General features: G+C 39.1%; 1 protein-coding gene and 1 long non-coding RNA gene across 3 annotated transcripts in view; one reads left to right on the plus strand and one right to left on the minus strand.

Moving 5' to 3' along the window:
- Positions 1-8006, plus strand: part of smap2 (small ArfGAP2) — a 28004-nt gene extending 19998 nt beyond the window's left edge. The window contains exons 8-11 of one of the 2 annotated variants that reach the window (XR_014210758.1): positions 106-277; positions 385-674; positions 2792-6559; positions 6777-8006. Coding sequence is in view for 1 of the 2 variants with exons in the window: in XM_082187103.1 (XP_082043229.1) it covers positions 106-277; positions 385-674; positions 2792-2917 (588 nt within the window). In the remaining variant the exon portion in view is untranslated. Of the gene's footprint in view, positions 1-105; positions 278-384; positions 675-2791 lie in introns of both variants that reach the window. The other variant, XM_082187103.1, reaches the window with a different exon arrangement.
- A 2908-nt stretch (positions 8007-10914) lies between these two features.
- LOC309510385 lies at positions 10915-19761 on the minus strand. The gene is made up of 2 exons (XR_014210341.1): positions 19607-19761; positions 10915-11405 (listed from the first exon to the last, which is right to left on the minus strand). It is a non-coding gene; the product is annotated as an uncharacterized lncRNA (long non-coding RNA).
- Between the last annotated feature and the right edge of the window lie 264 nt (positions 19762-20025).

Consider the following 20025-nt stretch of genomic DNA (forward strand, 5'->3'; position numbering starts at 1 on the left):
GATGTTCACTGAGTTTTCTCTTCAGTCCTAACTTTGTTTTACTATCTTGCATCCATTTTTAGAGGGCAAACCAAATAGTTGAAGTGTTTTTTTCCCCCACTGTAGCCTAACTCAGGGTCCATGCCCACTGGACGGGTAGCAGCGTCAGTGCCCGAAAACCTCAGCCTGTTCCTGGACCCCCCCACCAAAAGCGAGGACAGCGGAAAGAAGATGTCAAAGGACTCAATCTTGTCCCTGTACAGCAGTACAGCGCCACAAACAAACATGGCCGCTCATGGTGAGATTTGTTTCAGGATGAAGGCAAATTTGAAATGACTTGCTCAAAATATGGCTCTTTTCTGTTGCTTTGTTCTGTTTATGCATGTTTATCTGTTTCTGTTTTAGCTGGCATGTACATGGGAGCAACACAGATGGGCTATGTCCCTGCTGCAGGCTATGGCCAATACCAGGCCCTGGCTGCCCAGCAGGGCATGATGGGGCCTATGATGGCTCCACAGATGAACATAGTGGGACAGGCAGGTGTCATGCCGCAGACCGGAGTGCCAGCTGCTCCTCCGTACATGGCAGGGGTGCAGGGGGGCGTAATAGGAATGCAGAATGGGATGATGGGAGGCATGGCAGCAGTTCCTCAGCAGGCATATGGAGCCCAACAGATGCAGTGGAACATCAGCCAGGTAACAAGCGCTGGAATCACCATTACCATGCTGACTTGAAACTGAGCAAATAGTTTAGGCTTTTTTCACACCGATAGCCCACATCATTTTAGGCACATTCAACTCAAATCCATTTTTGAGTTTGTTTTGGGTTTGATACTTCAAGAACACACAATAAAGGGATAGTGAACCAAAAAAACAGTCTGCCATCATTTACTCGCCCTCATGATGTTCCAAACCAGTATGGCTTGCGTTCTTCTGTGGAACACAAAATAATATATTTTTAAGAATGTACTGATTGTTTTTTCAATTCAGATATCATGATTAGACTGGAGCTTTCATGCTTAAAAAAAAACTGCTGAAGCCAAATCCAAACGACTCATGTGCTATATTTTAACCCTTCATATTTCAAATGATACATTTTGGTTTGTTTCTCACACACAACTGAGTTGCTATTCACTGATAATGTTCTTCCAGTGTTCCTCATTCAAAGCAGTGGTAACTGCAGGGACCGGATCACTGAGTTGAACTTGCAAACCAGATCAATCACATTAGTGAGTGGATCATTGAGCGCAATTTTGTGAAGCAGATCAAATATTGATTGAAAAGATCTGACTCAAAAGAACGATTTATTCACAAATCGGATATAGCAACACTGCCTTTTTAAAAATAAATGAATATGATCAAACTTGACAGTAAAGACATTTATAATTTTATAAAAGATTTCTATTTAAAATTAATATTTTCATCAAAGAATTCTGAATTAAATGTATCATGCATTATCAACATTAATAATAAGAAGAAATGTTTCTTGAGGAGCAAACCAGCATATTAGAATGATTTGTGAAGGATCATGTGACACTGAAGACTGGAGTAATGATAATTCAAATCTTTAACATCACAGGAATAAATTACATTTTAAAATATATATTTAAATAGAAAAACAGTTATTTTAAATTGTGATGATATTTCACAATATTACTGTTTTTACTCTATTTCTGATCAAATAAATGCAGATTTGGTGAACATAGGAGACTTCCTTTAAAAACATTTATAAAATCTTACTGTCCCCATTCCCCAAACTTTCAGGGTTCCCGCGTATTCTGGAAAACCTGGAAAATGTATAACAGACTCATGCAAACTAACAGACCTGCCACTTATTCTATTACATGTTGTGGGTTTCTTTGTTGTTCATTGACTTTGACTTTATCTAATATTTGAATTTGCAAATGTTCCAATATTTTTTTGTTATGATAAACACTGGTAACAAGAAACATTTGTCATAATGTATAATTAAGAGCTCATATTAAAAAGTGATTTTATAGTTTAGTTAAGTCATGGACATAAACTGTACATCTTTTAAAGGGGTCCTACTATGCCCTTTTACAAAGTCTTGATTTTGTTTTTTGGGTGTACTGGAATATGATTTCATACTTGAATCTTCAAAAAAACACATTATTTTTCACATATTTTGATACTGATACTTTTTTACAGCTCCCCCCTCCCCAGCCTGTCCCCGAACGTGTTGTTTAGTCCAGGTTTTGATGAAGCCCCTCCTTCCAAAATATGAAATGTGCTGTGATTGGTTAGCTGGCCCAGTGTGTTGTGATTGGCAGTGCTTAGTGCGTCTTAGCGATCTTTTTTTACGCACAAACATTACACACTAACTAAAGTTTATTATATTATATTATATATTGATATAGTAAAACTGAAAATGTCCTGGAAAATGATTGCTGAAAAAGAGTGGGAACCCTGAACCTTTAAACAGCAGTGTTCTTCTATCATGAATGTGCCAAAGAGATCTCGGGTGGAGGTCAAGATTTCAGTCATTAATGACTTAAATTTCATCTGTTCCTCACACAAAGGGCTTCTGAAGATGCACATGTCTTGTATACACTACATTTATGATACTTTTTTGCAGTGTTTTTGAAGCATGAAAGCTTTAGTCCCCATTAATTGCAACTGTATTGACAAAAATAACCAGTATAAAGTTTCTCCTTTTGTCTTCCACTGAAAAAAAAAAAAGCCCACAGGTTTGGAACGACATGAGGGAGAACAAATGAAATCGACAAATGTAAGTGTCATCGTTACTTTCTTTTAATTGCCTGTAATAACCGTTTCTGCTGTCTCTCTCACAGATGACTCAACACATGGCAGGAGTGAATTTCTACAGTGCCAATAACGTGATGGGATACGGTCAGTCCATGGGCGGGGCGGCTGCTCCCGGTTCAAATCAAATGCTTGGGTCACACGTGTGGAAGTGATGACGCCATAAAGAGAGAGAGTGGGACAGTGTGTCTGAATTGGGTGGGCTGGGTTGGCGCCACGACTGAATGACAGAAGAAGGGGAACAGATTGTAGGAGCAAACACGTTGGGGAGTCGATACGATGATCGCAATCGAAGCAAAGTCTCTACCTCCCTCATTCTCAGAGCCAGATTTTCATGCTTGCCTTCAAACAATCACATACTCAGAGAGAGAATAGAGGTTTCCTTCGCAAGGTTTGGTGCGTACGCTCCTCTCAGAATGTTACACGATTCACAGCTTTGATGTTCCTAAATGATGTGTTTTTGCTACATCCGCTTGAGGATTTGATTTTCTATTCTCTCTTTTATTGGCCACCGTGATTTTGCCAAGTAAGACATGTTCCTGGATCAACATATTTTCTTGATCCTGGAACAACATTCCTGTCTGAAAATTTAGGGTGTGTTCACACATGTAGTTCGGTTCTCTTGGTTCCTTTGGTCTGGACCAAAAAAAGAAAACAATACATTTAGTCCTGGTTCGCTTAGTTCACTGGTCATTTTTTACACAGAAACCTAAAGATACAAAACAACAAAAAACGGCTTTTATGGCATATATTTTGCAAAAGGAATTTGTCCAACTTCCAAAACAATGCTGTGTGCTGGGCTAAATGCATACGTATGTACATATGATGAAGCTGACAACTCGTGAAGAGCTTATAAAATGTGTAAAGGAGTCAAAACAGCGGCAGGAATCCCTCCCTGACACACACAACGAACTGTGATGGGCAGCATTGCAACTAAGACGAGAAAATACAGGTATGCTTGAGCATTCTGTCCTTTTTAGGGTCGCATCTTGTGACATCATGTCCTGTTTTTGGTTCCTTTACATGTCTTTGGTCCGCGTTCATATTTCAGTTGAACTGCACCAGAGTTTGTTTGGAAGCTGAAAACATTGGGTTCGGTCCGCTTCTTTGGTGCGCACCAGGGTTCGGATTCTAGCCTTCACGCTCTTTCAACTGAACCGCACTAACAGAGCAATCACACCAGGGTTCGATTTAATCGAACCAAACATGCCAAGTGTGAACACACTTACACATCCTAATCCTAGGCTATTCCTACCACTAATCTTAACCCTAACCTTAACTAATCCCTAAAATCAAGATTAAATTTGACATAAACTGTAAACTTGTCCCTCAAATCTGATTGGTTGATTGGAATGTTGCTCCAGGATCAACAAAGATGTTGACATGTACTTGTGAAATCACGTTCACCATATGTTATCAGTGTTAAGTTGCAGACATATTTACCATTGTTCTGCAGATTTTTGCAGGCAAAATCCAGTCAATTCAATAGGAATTCAATTGATCTGGGACTTTGTGAGGGCAAAAGTTTTCCCCATGCAGATTTCGCAACAGATTCCAGTTGGACGTGCGAATACGCCACGTTTACCAACAGAAACCTGCATTGGACCATTTTTGCTCGTGAAAATTGGCAAAAATGTAGTTAATGTGACCTCTTGTTTAGTTTCAATTTAAGTTTAGAAGCCATTTTTGTCGCCATTTTTGTTTGTAAGGGTCTTCGACTTTACCACTGAGGAAAATGTCTCTTTTATGTCTCTGCTATCAGGTTCTGCAAACCTACGAATGATACTCTTGTATTGTCGTCTTTCTAACGCACAGGGTACAGTTAAGCCACTTTGACTTTGCTTTCTGTCTCGCTCGCTCTCAACTCAGGAGAAAAAAAAAGGCTTGGGAGGATGAAAGGGTTCTCACATCCATCTCATAGCAGGACATTTACATTCAGCCAAAGATTTATTCATGCTCAGTAGTCTGCACAGATATTAGGAATGACAAGTTCTAGATGGATCCATGCTGCTGTGCGTCGTTCCAGAGCATTGCGGTTTGACCTCAAAGAGTTTAATTGCGCCATTGATTGTATTGTACACTGCTTTTTTCCCTCATTACTGAGTGCAGGGTCACCGCTGTCTGAGAGAACGACATTTTGGGACACTCAGGCTGCAGTTTGGACCGAGACCAAATTAATGTTTCACTCTGACTGCTGCCCGAAGAGCAGAATTTGCCATGACCACTGTGTGAAGTTCATTCAGAGCAGTCAGCTTGGGGTTTTATTGACTGCTCGCTGTTTGTTCGAACCTTACATCTACTTTTAAAGTAACCAATGTGATGAGGTTCACTCTTGATAACTAGGACCCCTTTAAAACAACCACTTCCTTGGTGAATAAACAACCTAAGCTGGTTTGCTGGTCTGGTTTCATACAGGTTTTAGGCACTTGGCAGGTGGTCTGGCTGGGAGACCAACTAGCCAACACCAAGTTGGCCTGGCTAGAATACCAACAAGACCATCTTAAATAAGCTAGAACACACTGAACGAGACCAGAAACCCATCTTAAGCTGGTGTTTTATTAAATTTTTAGTTCAGGGTTAAGCAGTTGTACATGCATTAAACACATCTGTGCTTTTGTGTTTATTTTCAGATTATGTTTTTATCTTTCATAGCCATAGAGACTGAAAATGTTCTGCCTAGGAAATGGATTATTTTTTTCTTCTCAGTATTAGATTTCTAAAGGAGTTCATTGCGTTAGACTTCTCTGCTTTTGAAAAGATTTGGTTTTTCGTTGTTGCCCTGAATGTAAAGAATTGTTTGCTAATATTATTACTTGTGCTTTGAATACCTTGGTGAGTATGTGGTCTGAAATGACAATGTCATTGTGGTTTTGCACATCACTGCTCTCTATTGGTGTACAGTAGTGTTTTCATCACATCATTTGTTGCTGAATGATTTCTTTTATTGTGCAAACACATTTAATTTGAATCTGCATTGCATTTTTTAGGTTTTGTATGTGCGTTTGCTTTATTCTGATTAAATGGGACCATTATTTTCTCACAATTAGGCACGTGTGAACCTGTAAATACCATGTTTGTGATTTGAAACTTATAACCCTCTATGTAAGGTCCAAGGTTTTATCTTTATTTTAAAACTATTGTTATAATAGCACTTTACAGTAGAAGCTTGTATGCATGACTCGTTCATTGAGAAAGTTTGATTAGACAACATTTAATTCCACATGTGACAGCCTCATGCATGCTAGACATTCCAAAATGGCAATCATTGGGTGTTCAAACTGACGTCAAATCAGTGGGATGAAAAATGATTTGATCTCACCAGGTGGATCTGCTTTTAAACTTGCACTTGAATGTATCTGTCCGGTTTGTTTGTTACAGTTTTTATTTTATTTTTTATAGCTAACAAGCATTGTTCAATACTGAAGCCACTTTTTCAAAACTCTTCATACTGTCTGCATTACCAACATGAATCTTGGCCAAACAGTTAATCTCCAAAACCCACTCAGACCAACAAAAATGTAATTTGGCTCAGTAGCCGGCTGCATAAAATGCTTAAACTAGTCTTACAAGTGAGTTATCTATCTATATATATATATTTTTTTTTTTTTATATAAGACGGGTCATAACTGTTACATAAATGCCCTATTATTCCCTGGCAAACTTGTTTCTGTGGAAGCTTGTTTTGCAATTGCTTAATTAATATCTCACAATACTGACATTTACTCAGAATTGCTAGTTTTATAACTCACAAATCGAGTTTAATAACTTGCTGTTCTGATTTCCCCCAGAATTGAAAGGTATAAACTCAGAATTGCAAGATGAATTGTGAGGTATGAACTCACAATAAAAAATTTAAAAAGGTGACTGTGACTTTTTATCTCACAATTTTGTCTTTTTTTTCTTCAGAAATGTTACCCTGGTAAACCAGAGTTCTCGCGAGAGCACAAGTTGAATTTGCTCAGCGAGTTAATCTTTTAGATTTAGGTCTGGATTTCCAGGCTACAGAAATGTGAGTTTGAATCTCACAATTCTGAGAAAACTGAATTTGTTCCTCGCAATTTTGATCCAGCAAGCAATAGCCGTCATTTCACCGCCTACGTTAACTATAGACCCGATATAGTCCGGCTATGTGTAACCCACTTCTAGCCAAAATAACCTTGAATTTGGTTACATGTAGTTTTTGCCAAAATAACTTGCGAGCTGTATGATATTCCATCATGCAAGCAAAGTGAACTGTGATAACAAGGTGTTTGGTTTCATTTCTTCACTCATTTCATTTCTTTCTCTAATTGATGACTAGTCTATTCTTTGGCTATGGTTTAGACGTCTATTACATTTTCACTGACAGCCCAAATTTGGCCTTGTTTTAGCCTAGACGTCTGTGTTTGGACGGCTATTAGACGTCTTTGAAAGGCAGAATTGCTTGCTGGGGACTTTGTTTCTCGAAATTTCAACTGTATATCCCGCAATTCTAGTCCTCTCCATCAGAATTGTGATTTGTATTTCTTGGCGGAAACAAGCTTCCATACAAATTGCCAGTCAGACTTAATAAGGCAGTCTCTTAAACAGTGGCTTTTATGCGACTGCCACAGGTCAGATAAAGAAGAAGTGGTTGTGCTCTGTGTAAAGCAATATGGGTCCTGTTTTAAAATTTTGATCTACAATAATACTTAGGCAAATGATTAATCCGTAGAGAAGCAATCATTCTGTAATCTGTAGAGGTCTAATGCAAAATGCAACTGCTACATATACGGTGCACATTTCATAGCACACTTAAAATAAATGCTTTTTGTGCTAGCAGTAAATGTCAGAACCACTATTGCTGTTTTCTCAGTAGGCCTATGCATAAATGATTTTCCTTGATGGAAAACGGAGGGCTTGTTTCCCACTCAACGCTTGCGGTCTCAAGGAAGAGAAGACGAGTGGCTTTATGACCCCGACAGCTGTGTAATGGTTTTCATCGCCCCCTTTGGTGAAACGGTGCTAAAACATCATCTGCCCACATTACGTTTGTGGAGGTCTTGAACATTCTTCCTGCGAACTCTCACACGTGAGATGATGACGTCATTGTAAGTGTTTGTTATGCTGAATGGATCACGTCATTCTGTGGCTCGCAGTGAGTTTGGTTACTTGCGAAGTTTGTATTCAAGTTGCTCGATCTTGTTTGCTTCCTTTTCAGGATATCTAATGTATTTCAAAGGCTTGAATGTGAAATAAGATGAGAAATAAACAAATAAACTGCAATTAAGTGTTGTGATTTTGTTGTAATATATAGGCCTATAGGTGGCAGTGGCACAAATGAAAACATACATTTTATCATGAATAAACATTTATTTTATTTTATTTTTATTTAGAAAATGCATCTACTGTTGTTGTAGCCACCTAGGTTAAATGTACTTTTAATTTTATTCAGTAAAACTAATATGGAAGACCAATGGTTAATTTTAATCCCAATTCAAACAGTCAGGATATTTAAATTTCACCCTAAAAATTTAAAATTTTACAGACGTTGGCGTTTTATTAATGGACATAAATTTACTTCTGCATCCGAACTCAAGCTACTAACACTGTCAATATTATATTTTCAAATGTGCATTTCTAAGAGCCTAACCAAATAGCAATTTCTATTAGCCTAACATGTAGGCTCATGTTTCTAGGCAAATGTTCCGCAACAGCCACTAGAGGGCAAGTCACAATCTTCTGGTTGGAAATCTGTAAAGGTGTGTGTTTGTCGTTCATTTATGTTTCAAATTAAGACTTTTTAATCACTTTTCCTGATTAGAATTTAGGTAGTGCAGGCTACTTTGGGACACAGTTCTTTGTAATAGTGCAATTTAGGTTCAGCTGTATATCTCTGTCCATCTCTTCACTTTTATTTCTCAAATTTGCTTTCCAGTTGTGCCGCCATTCGTATGGAAAATGGAAAAAGTATAACTTCCGGACAACCTTTTTTTTTTGGTCTTGCACTAGTTCCGTCTGGTGGTATTCAAAGATAAACGTGATCTCAGCCCGTTTTATAGAACATAATAATATAATAATTAAATATAATAATTAAATACTTACTACTACTGCTGCTGCTGCTACTACTACTACTAAACTATAACGAATATAATATGTTTTTTTAGTTGTTTTGTGATTTATAATAACAATAAACAATTAGTATAGGGTTAAGATAAAAAAAATTAAAAAATCCTATCAAGGTACACCGAGATTTCACTAGCTTAGCAGTACCTAGAATTTGAGTGAAGTGTCCCTGTAAAACCACAAGATGGCAGTACAGAACAGAAGAATTGATCGGGGAGGCATATAAGAAAAGGTCAGTCTATATATTTCTACAATGTTTTTTTTTTTGCAGAATTTGCTGTCACATAACCTAACCGAGAAAACCAAGTTTTGTAAATGCAAATGTAAATGCATATTTTAATGATTTTCCTTTAAAGGTGTTAAATGTATATTTGAGGGTTTATGAAAAGCTGTAATATGAAAACAGAGAGAACGTTAGTTAACACAAAGCCTTGCTCCATTTATTCCATGTTTTGTTGCCCAGTCTTTGTGAATGAGAACAGAATAGACTCAATTTGGCTCTGTTTCAAATCAGGCTAATCGGCTTTTGAGGCAAAATACATTCTCTCTAATCTCAACCTCGCCACTGTCCTCACTGAAGTGCATAAAAAGGTAAAACTGTCATTAAGAAAATCACATTAAGGAGCAGAAAACCACATGTAATCCCATGTTTTCTCTCCTTCTTAGTTGTGTTGCTATTGTACCATTCAATGCAATTTCCATGTACAATAATCCTCTATACAAACACCTCATACTACAATGAAATCAGTGCTTAGAAGTGTTTGTATTAGTCATTTGTATTATGACTAATACAAACGGTGCTCAGTGACTGTCTTTCTGCCCAGGGGAGATATGGTCATCATTCGGTGACTCTGAATTGTCAAAACACATCTCAATGCTTGCTACGGATACGAAAAATGCCCAAAAATCTGACCGAATGCAATGATTGGACGACAATTTTTGGTCCTGAGACTTCAACAGAAGATATTATGTACAAGTTTTAATATTTAGACCACTTCTATAATTGATTGCTATCAGGATGTGAAGAGAGTTTCAACCAGAATAACAAAAAGTGTTTCTCAAAAACATTGCCTACCCTACCTTTAACCCTACAAAGGTTATTTTTTATTTAATTTAATTTTTAATGGAACAGTCATTCCATTTGACTTCAGACAATATTCAAGAAACGTTTTATGTTTCAGGCTTTTATTGGAATAAGCATCAAAAACACAACATATTCAGAAGGGAGTTTATGATATTTTTAGGCAATTTCTATACTGTTTTGTTAGACTGAGAAATATCAGTAAACTGATAATAACCCCCCCCCCCCCCCCCCCCCCCCCCATTTCTTGTCAATACATCTAAGTGTATTAGTAGCATATAATATTATATAACACAAATGCGAGCATATTGTTGTCCAGCAACCAAATACGTTGCTATTGTCTGACAGTGACGAACCGCTGATATGCAAAATCCTCAGTGGACTGCAGCCACTCAAAGCCATGGACAGCCTTGACAGTCTCAGATTCGGCGTCTCTGAGCTCTCGTGCGTCCCATGGGTGTACTGTCAGGCCTGGCCGCACTGATCTCGCGTCAGAGTCGCCAGTCCTGTTACTGTATGCATGTCAGCCTCCGGGATCCTCTGGGAAAGCCCATTGTTTCCCTTCCGTTTGCAATCGGTCGCATTGAATGGTACAATGATCAAGCAAAATAATCAACTGGCCTTTGTTTTAGACGGCCCACCTCAATAGGAGAAAATAAACGTATGCTAATGAAGCCTTATCGTGGGCAATTCAGATGTGAGAGTGATGGTCTTTGAGTGCCAGTCAAGCAGAATCGTCCAACACAAGCCCCGCCATTGCAATGAGGTGCCGACAGCCAATTGACTGAGCTCCAGAGGATCCAAATGCTTCAAACACCCCGAAATACGCCTCCCTTTCTCTGAACATCACTGCTTTCATTTAGTCATATAGGACCATTAGCTCATTATTGACAATATAGTAGCCTATATCATACAGTTCAACAGTTAGCCCTGATATTACAGTCCGACAGCACTGGGACCTTTATCTGTTTGTATCACTCCGCTTGTCTGTCTGTTCATTAAAGGTGAACTAAGTAACTTTTTTTACCTTAACTGAACAGCTTCGGAGTCATTGGAATGGTTATATTACTTATTTCGGGTTGAATGGTGGTCGTTTCGCACCCCCCTGGTGCCCGTGAGCGGAAAATATGCACTTGCAACTTTGAGCCGGCGGGCCGCCAGCCGCCGCGTCAGGAAGTCTCGCGTGATATCAGGTCTCGCGATGTAAACAATTGCTTTACGGCCAAAAGAAATCTGCTAAAATGCTGTCATTATTGCGCTCCCTCACGCTGTCCGAACCCGAATGAAGAAGACGTTTTAAAGAACGTCCCATCTGCTTTGATGTCGTTGATCTATAGCCTCTGGTGTCTGAGAATCAACAACGAGTTTTTACAACAGTGTTGTCAAATATCTATTCCGAAGCTGTGGGGGGAGCTCTAGAGAGAAACCTGCGAGCAAAAAGCGAGAATACAGCGAAGAAATCCCGAAGTTACTGAGTGCTGCTTTAATGAGGGGATTTTTTAGTGGCTCTTTCTGCAGGTTACATGATCATATCAGTAGGGGGCGACACGTGATGTGACTGTGTGAGCTGTTGAATCATTCATTCACCTGACTCATTCAAAACTGCTGATTTGTTCAGGAGTGAAACAAGTTACTTGGTGTGTTCGACTTGAAGCGGCGCTGTGCAGACCCATCGGCATATGACATCAAAGTACCACAAGAACGATTCGAAAGAATACAGTCGTCTGCACAGCGCCATTTCAAGTCAAAGACACCTTTCTTATTAAGTGAGTCGTTGAAACATTCACTCAAACTATTGTTATATGGCAATCTAAAATGTAAATGGTTACATTCACAGGAGCTTGTTAATCAAATAGTTTTATAAAAGCAATATGGCACTCGCAATCTTGCTGTTAGCATGTAGGCACAACACTCTTACTTGTGTCATATTCTTTAAGGAACACTTCACCCAAAAATGTAAATACTGTTATCATTTACTCACACTCAAGCTGCTCCAAACCTGTTCTTTTTCTTCTGCAGAACTTAAAAGAAGAGAAATATCTCAGTGTTTGTTTTTGCCCATATAGTGGAAGCCAAATGTCACCCAAACTGTTTGGTTACCATCATTCTTAAAAAACAACAGCAACATCTTCTCTTGTGTTTTGCAGATGAAAGAACGTCATACAGGTTTGGAGCAACATGAGGATGAATAAATGATAACAGAATTTACATTTTTGTGTGAACTATCCCTTTAAGTATCAAGCTGCTCGGTGAGAGAGGGCGCTATTGTTCCACATATTTACTGTTTCCATGATGGATATCAATGCAAAGGGTTGATTAAGATTGAATAAGAGCTCCAAACTTTAATTGGTTGGCAGGCTTTAGTTGCTTTGTTAAATGAAGTGATTTGTGCTAGTACATAATGCAAATCCTTTGAGAATACCCATTTAGGAAACTTTAATAACCTATTTGAGGCACAAGTGAATGTGCTTTTTAGTAAAATGCTTACCATGACTTTCTGAGGTGACAACTAGAACAAGAACTGCATGCTGGGATTTTATTTAAAGTGATTACGTTAAATGGAGTTTAAAAGTGATTTTATTTAAAGTGATTACGTTAAATGGAGTTTAAAAAAGTCCCAGAATGTTCATGTACTCCAACCAAATTCCCCTTTAACTCAAGCTTTTCAGTGACAGATTGTTCAAAAGTGACAGTAACAATTTTAAATGTTACAAAAGATTCCAAAATAATAATTTATGTTCTTTTGAGCTTTCTGTTCATCAAAGAATCTTGAAAAATTTCCACAATTTTTCACCTGGATCACTTGAGCTGCTCAAGTGTTTTTATAATGGACCACTTGCACTGAGCTTCGTGACGCACTTCCGTTTGGAAATAGTACGTCTCACTTATTTCCGGTTATCTTTACTTTCAATGTACTGTGGTCAATGAGATGAACAAACGCCACCTAAAATGAGTGTCTGCAATAAGATAAAAAAATTTGGCAATTTTTTTCGACAGGAGAAGGGATATTCTGATGTTAACTGTGTGCAGAATTTTCCAAATTTATCGGAACATTAAGTTTTAATCCAACCCAAGCCGATCTGAGAAAGCAGCGGGTGTTAAAAAATACTTCATTATTTCACCACAAGGTGTCAGTGTTCTTCTAAACTAGAGACCGCGGCGCTGAAGTGTGTGAGAACAGATGAATAACATCACTACGAACCACGAACATTTATTTATTTGGATTAAATATTTTAATCATTCTTTTCACTATTTACATGTTTATGCCCAAAATGCTATAATATTCAAAGTAGTTGACTGTCATTCTCCTACGCTGTGTACGTTAGCCTAGCCTATTTAACATAGTTACAGGCACCTCGCGAGCATTCATTCATTCAACTATTTTAAAAAACTGGAATAAACACCAGCGCTCACAAGCAATCCTTTTAATAGTCAATTTCATTTAACAAATGTAAACCCAACAGGTATGAAATGTCAGAAAGAGAAAAAAAAAACTGTTAATAAGAAGACGAGCATATAGGACTGCTGCAGCTTATTGGATAAATATATTTAGCCTATTTATTATTCAGAATCCACAGTTGTAAAGAATATATATTTATAGGAACATTTCAGCAAGCTCAAGATAATTAATACAGAGATGATTATTCATTGTTTTAATCAATTGACAGTAATCTGCATTCTCATGTATGTAGGTGCGCTGAACGCTCTTACCGGAAACTCCCGATATGGACTAACTAGAATGCGGAAGTAGTTGTGCAAGTAGTCCATTGATAATTAAAAGAAATGTTCTTGAGCAATTCAGCATATTATAATGATTTCAGAAGGATCATTGAAGACTGGAGTAATGATACTGAAAATTCATCTTTTCCATCACATAAATAAATTACATTTTAATATATATTAAGATAGAAAATAGTTATTTTAAATTGCAATAATATTTCACAACATTACAGTTTTTACTGTATTTTCGAACAAATAAATGCGGATTTGGTAAGCATAAGCGACATTAAAAAAAGCTTACTGACCCCAGAGTTTTGAACGGTATAGTGTATAATGTTTCATTATCCACTTCTGCTATACAATTTTCTGTCATGTCGAAGTTCCTGCTAATTTGAAAACCTTACTTGCCCCCTCTTGCTATCGGCACCTGGATCAGTTAAGAGCACCTCGGTAGAGCCGTCACACTCCTGCTAATTCTTTGATGAATCGGAGCAATTGTGGACTTTTACGGCCGCTGGAATGAGCTCTGTGCACGGGCAGGACAGGAGGGGGCGACCGACCACTCATAAACAAGCCTTTCTCTGACAGATCAGCCAATTCACTCAAACGCAGCGGTACCATTAACAGCTCTTGTAAAACCACTGGTGACCTTTAAATACATCTCCGTGCCAAAGACACACGGCCTCCATCTTCAGACGATCATTATAGATGTGACTGCTTTGTGCTGGTTTTACCTAAGTTCTGCTGTTTTGGACAGAGGGGAATGCCGCTGTATGATACGATAAAGAGAAAATGTATTACCCTGGACATCGTGGTTGGGGCATTTGGTTTTATACATAATTTATTGGGGATTAAATGAGGTATGGTAACATAGATCGCTGTATTTTGTTATTTTTCACTCATAACATCCTTATTGGCAACTGCACTGATATGAAGTTCCTCTACTCAGTGATTAACACTGTTGCACCTACAGTCTTTCTTTGGGTTTTTATTGAAATAGTCAGTATGACAAGTGTAAATGGATGTTGTAGGGGTGTCAGTCTCCTAGGAAATGAGTAGAAGACTGCAGCGCTCTCACTTCGTCTATAAACGCCAGTGTGCTTTGTGCCATTACTGCATAGCAGGAGGTTGAACCACCCTCAGCATTTCTTCTCTCTGTTACATTTTACCAGAGCCCATAAAGTCAAACACAAAGAGACACAGAAGCAGCACTTCTGTCTCCTCAAATCACTAAACTGGCAAATCACAGTGACAGAGTTGGGGAGAAAGCAGGATAAGCCAATTACAGGTGGCTGGCCCGGCAAACCCACCCTAGAGAGCGCTGCGGAGATACAAAAAATAAAGAAAAAAAGTTGCTTTCCTTTTCAAAATGCTCTTTCTGTCATTCTCTTATCTGTCGTTTTCAGTTCGCTTGAAAACATCCCGGATAACAAAATTAGCTACATGATTTGGATGGAGGCGGCTTCAATGACGGCGACCCCGTGCCAATGTTCTTTCAGGTTATCCATCAAATCCAGAAGCTTTTTGGGTGATGTGGGCCCTTTTCCCTTTAGGAGCCAATCAGAAGGTCTATTTTTAGCCAGCACTAACACAGCGGCCTTCTAAGTGGCAGATGGTATTTGGGGGGGTGGGGAAGGAGTGGGGTGCAATTTACAGTAAACAGATTCTTTATCCTTGGCAGGTCATGGGGAGCGCTAGAACACTATGGCCATTTAATAATGGAGCATTCCTGCAAATATAGGCCTGAGGAGTCTTGGGAAACGTTTTAACATCTCACCATTCATATTATCCTATCCACAATTGTAAGCGTAATGCATTTTCGTGTCGGTGGAACATGTTTGCCAATGAGCAAGTTAGTAACAAATGCTGCCATAAGCATCGCCCCAAATTACTCCCCTCTTGCGGTGACTTCTCTTCTCTTCTCTTCTCTTCTCTTCTCTTCTCTTCTCTTCTCTTCTCTTCTCTTCTCTTCTCTTCTCTTCTCTTCTCTTCTCTTCCCTTCCCTTCCCTTCCCTTCCCTTCCCTTCCCTTCCCTTCCCTGATGACGACTTTTAAAGTGTGAGGGCGGGACAACCTGTAACTCACATGAGATCGACCAATAGTAAACCACAACCATTCAGCCATCCAATCAATACCAGGACAAAATTAAGTCCTGCCCTACATTTTTTTTCTTGTTTGAGAAGCCGTTTCACTCAGATATATGTCACAATATGGAAGAAAAGACTATCGCAACATCCGTTTCATGTGGACATTAATGTTTTTGAATGAAGTCTCTTTTGCTCACAAAGGCTGGAAAAATCATCCTGTGAAGGCAAATCTGAATTGTCAGCATCATTACTCCAGTCTTCAGTGTCAAGTGATCCTTCAGAAATCTAATATGCTGATATGTTGAAATAGAAATTCACTTTTATAGTACTGTAAGATGTATCTAAAAATAAACATTTTCAATTAAATTAAAATGGTTTTGACAGCCCTAAAGTATATATATTTTTTCTGTCTCAAATTTTACATATACACCCTAAAGCCATTTTTCCACCCCTGAACCCCAATCGAAAACCCATGGGCCTGTACTAAGTTAAAAAGTGTGCCCCCACCCCCACATCTTAAAGGCATGACTGACACACACGCACAAAACGTGCATGGCACCTGAGAGCTACTATCCAGTTCTTACACTCTTGAAATCATGAATGCAGGCTATTGACAGTTATGATATCTTCACTACATGCTTCCCCAAGTAGTGATGCTCTCCTCACAGCTTAATGGATGACGAGGGAGAGCATGAGAGGCAAGAAGCCTAATATTACATTGTATACGGCACAGGTGCAGAATGCATTAGATCTGGCATTTGCAACACATTGTGAGCTCAGCAGGATAGCATCTCTGCATAAAGTGAGTGCCTCTCAGCTTAAAGATAAGCAGCGGCGTACAGCCTCAGTTTGTTCCTCAATGATTTGCCTGTTTCGATTGACTAACACTGTATTTCTGCATAAAATAAATTAGCAAATCAAATCAAGTTTTAAAAACAATTCTTCTAACCCTAACTGATGGAGTGTGTAGCTTTTAATTTCTTAAACAACCATATGAGCAGTGGGTATCGTGACCAAAATAATGAGATTGAAGTGGCCGAAATGATTTTTTTTTTTTTTTCTGCAGGGTGTCTGGGCTGACTTTGAGAGACATTGAGAAGAGACTAAAAGTAGAGCTGCTACTCCTCTGCATTGAAAGGAGCCAGTTGAGGTGGTTCTGCTCAGGATGCCTCCCAGACGCCATCCAGTGGATGTGTTCTGGGCATGTCCAACTGGGAAGAGACCACAGGCATACCCAGAACACGCTAGAGGGATTATATCTCTCGGCTGGTGTGAGAACGCCTTGAGATCCCCCAAGATGAGCCGGAGGAAGTGGCCAGGGAAAAGGACATATGGGTGTCCTTACTTAGCCAGCTGCCACAGCGACCCAGTCTCGGATAAGAGGTGGATAATGGATGGTTGGCATTTGTTCTCTTGACGGAAGTTGTCACCTTGAGCTGTTTACTTGTGTCGTTGCACTGCCCAAAGAAAGCTAAGGTGTGGTATTATGTAGTGCTGTGACACAGTGGGAGAAGACAGTGTCCTTGCTTTTGGGAGAAAAATGGCCCCATGTATTGAGAGTTGTTTTATGAGTCACTTTGAGACAATGGGCCCTATTTTAACGATCTGAAACGCAAGTATCAAACGCGAAATGCAAGTAACTTTGTGGGCGGATCTCGGGCGCAGTTGCTAATATACCGGCGGGATAAATGACTCTTGCGCCCGACGCAAATCTAAAATGGGTTGGTCTGAAAGCTACATTACTCATAGGTGTGGTTTGGGCGTAACGTGCAATAAGCCAATCAGAGCATCATCTCACATTCCCTTTAAGAGCAGGCGCGTTTGTTCCATGGCGGATTGCTATTATAACGGCGGATTTGCCAGGAGCGGTTCACAGCCGAGGAGACCGACGTTCTCGTCAGAGCCATAAAAGACAGAGAAGTTACATTGTATGGGGATGGGAGAAACCCACTCAAATTAGCTTCGGTTAACAGGCGTATAATAATTTTGGTAAATGTGTAAGCTAGATTTATGCCTATTTTTTCACATCTTCATGGAGACCACAATGATTTCCCTCATGTGGAATATTTTTCCTTGTAATTATGTATGGTTTGCAAAAATGGCAACTGTTGCGTCTGTGTGTAGATGAGAGAAGCAAAGTGTATACGCGTTGTGCACACGCTACATTATGGCCAAGCATGCGCCCTTAAAATAGCATCTGAACGCGCCAAAACGCGTGAATTGTTTTCTGGAACTGCGAGATAGCACCAGGGAACGTTTGCGCCGGAACACGCCTCCCTTTTCCGCAGAACCGCCCCGGGAGCGCAAGTTCATTCCCTAATTTACCGACGTGTGTCTGTGGAGGGAAAAGTCCGCTGTGCGGGGAAGACATTTTAATTCTGAAGTGAACTAATCCTTTAATTCTATTTTAGATAATAGTTTATCATTCCCCATTGACAAAGTCAATTGCGCTGGGTGCAACAAAAATGGTGCTAAATAGCACTAAAAGTGGTTCATTGGCTTGTAATCATAGGGGAACCACTTTAAGTGCCATATAGCACCTACCTTTGTCAAATGGTGCTATGTAGAACCATAAGAGGTGCCATATAGCACCTTAACCACCCCAAAGAACGGCTAAAGAACCGCTGAAGAACCAAACTGGGCTTAACAGGTTCTTTAAATGGTAGTGGTGCTATATAGCACCTTAACCACCGCAAAGAACCGCTGAAGAACCATTTTTTTTTAGTGTGTAGGGCCCAATGTTTCCTACATGAGACGGTAATGGGCAGCCTAACAGCCAATGACTAGCCATCATTAATGACTAGTCAATAATGACAATAGCACCTAAACTTTGGAGCAGTCTTCCTAACATTGTCCGGGAAGCAAACACACTCTGTCAGTTCAAATCTAGACTAAAAACACATCTCTTTTACCTGGTATTCATATAGAACATTATACATTTCTATTATTCGGATCAGTTAAATGGGGCATAGATTAGGTCAGCCGGAACCAGAGACACTTCCTATAACACTGGATGTACTCATTACATCATAAGAAGAATGGCATCTACGCTAATGTTAGTCTTTCTGTTTATTCCGAGGTTTACCTAAGTCAGCCGGATCCGGGCCGTATCCAGATCAGATGGTGGACCTGCATCATGATGATCATACACTGTTTGCTCGTTGGCCAGAGGAGCTCGTTGGTTTTTTTCTCCATTCTGTCACCTGATGGAGTTTGGGTTCCTTGCCACTGTTGCCTTGGCTTTTGGCTTGCTTAGTTGGGGACATTTAATATTCAACAATATTACTGATCTGCCTAACTTAAGGTGGACGATGACGCAATTTTCTTCTAGAAACAAACTTTGTTGCATTATTTTCATGTTATCACTATGAAGCTGCTTTGATACAATCTGTATTGTAAAAAGCGCTATATAAATAAAGGTAACTTGACTAGTCACACAGTTAAAAACTCACTTTTCAGTCAGTCCTACACAGGATGTCTTATATGGTATTGCCTTCCATAAATGGGGCATACAACTCTGATCTTAGGAGATCAAACTAAATGATAAATTATTATTATAATTAGAAGTCGGCAAGTTCAAGACCTACAAGGTTGGACAGGGGCAGACATATGATGTCTTTAAAACCAGCTACTTTTCATGCGTTAAAGGATTAATTCACTTCAGAATTAAAATGTCCTGATAATTTACTCTCCCCACGTCATCCAAGATTTTCATATCTTTCTTTCTTCAGTCGAAAAGAAATTAAGGTTTTTGAGGAAAAACATTTTACGGTTAAAAAGTATATAAATGTTTTTTGTTTTTGTTTTTTGTTTAGAAAATGACCGATCGTTTGGCTAGGTAAGACCCTTATTCCTCGGCTGGGATCGTGTACAGCCTTTTAAGCTGCATTGAAACTGCAATTTGGACCTTCAAACCGTTGGACCCCATTGAAGTCCACTATATGGAGAAAAATCCTGGAATGTTTTCCTCAAAACCCTTCTTCTTTTCGACTGAAGAAAGAAAGACATGAACATCTTGGATGACATACGTGGGGGTGAGTACATCATCAGGACATTTTAATTCTGAAGTGAACTAATCCTTTAATTTAATTTTAGATAATAGTTTATCTAGCATATCTAATAGTTCTCACAACAACAACATTTACCTCTATTGCTTCTCAAATGTATGGGATACCGAAGTGTACTGTAGATGGAAAGAGCTGTATAAAGCCCTCCTATCAGGATTATGATGTGACCGTATGGCATTATGCACAATATGCTGATTAAAACTACACAATATTATCTGATTAAA

This window comes from Leuciscus leuciscus, assembly GCF_965113295.1.
Source record: "Leuciscus leuciscus genome assembly, chromosome: 12".
NCBI lineage: Eukaryota > Metazoa > Chordata > Actinopteri > Cypriniformes > Leuciscidae > Leuciscus > Leuciscus leuciscus.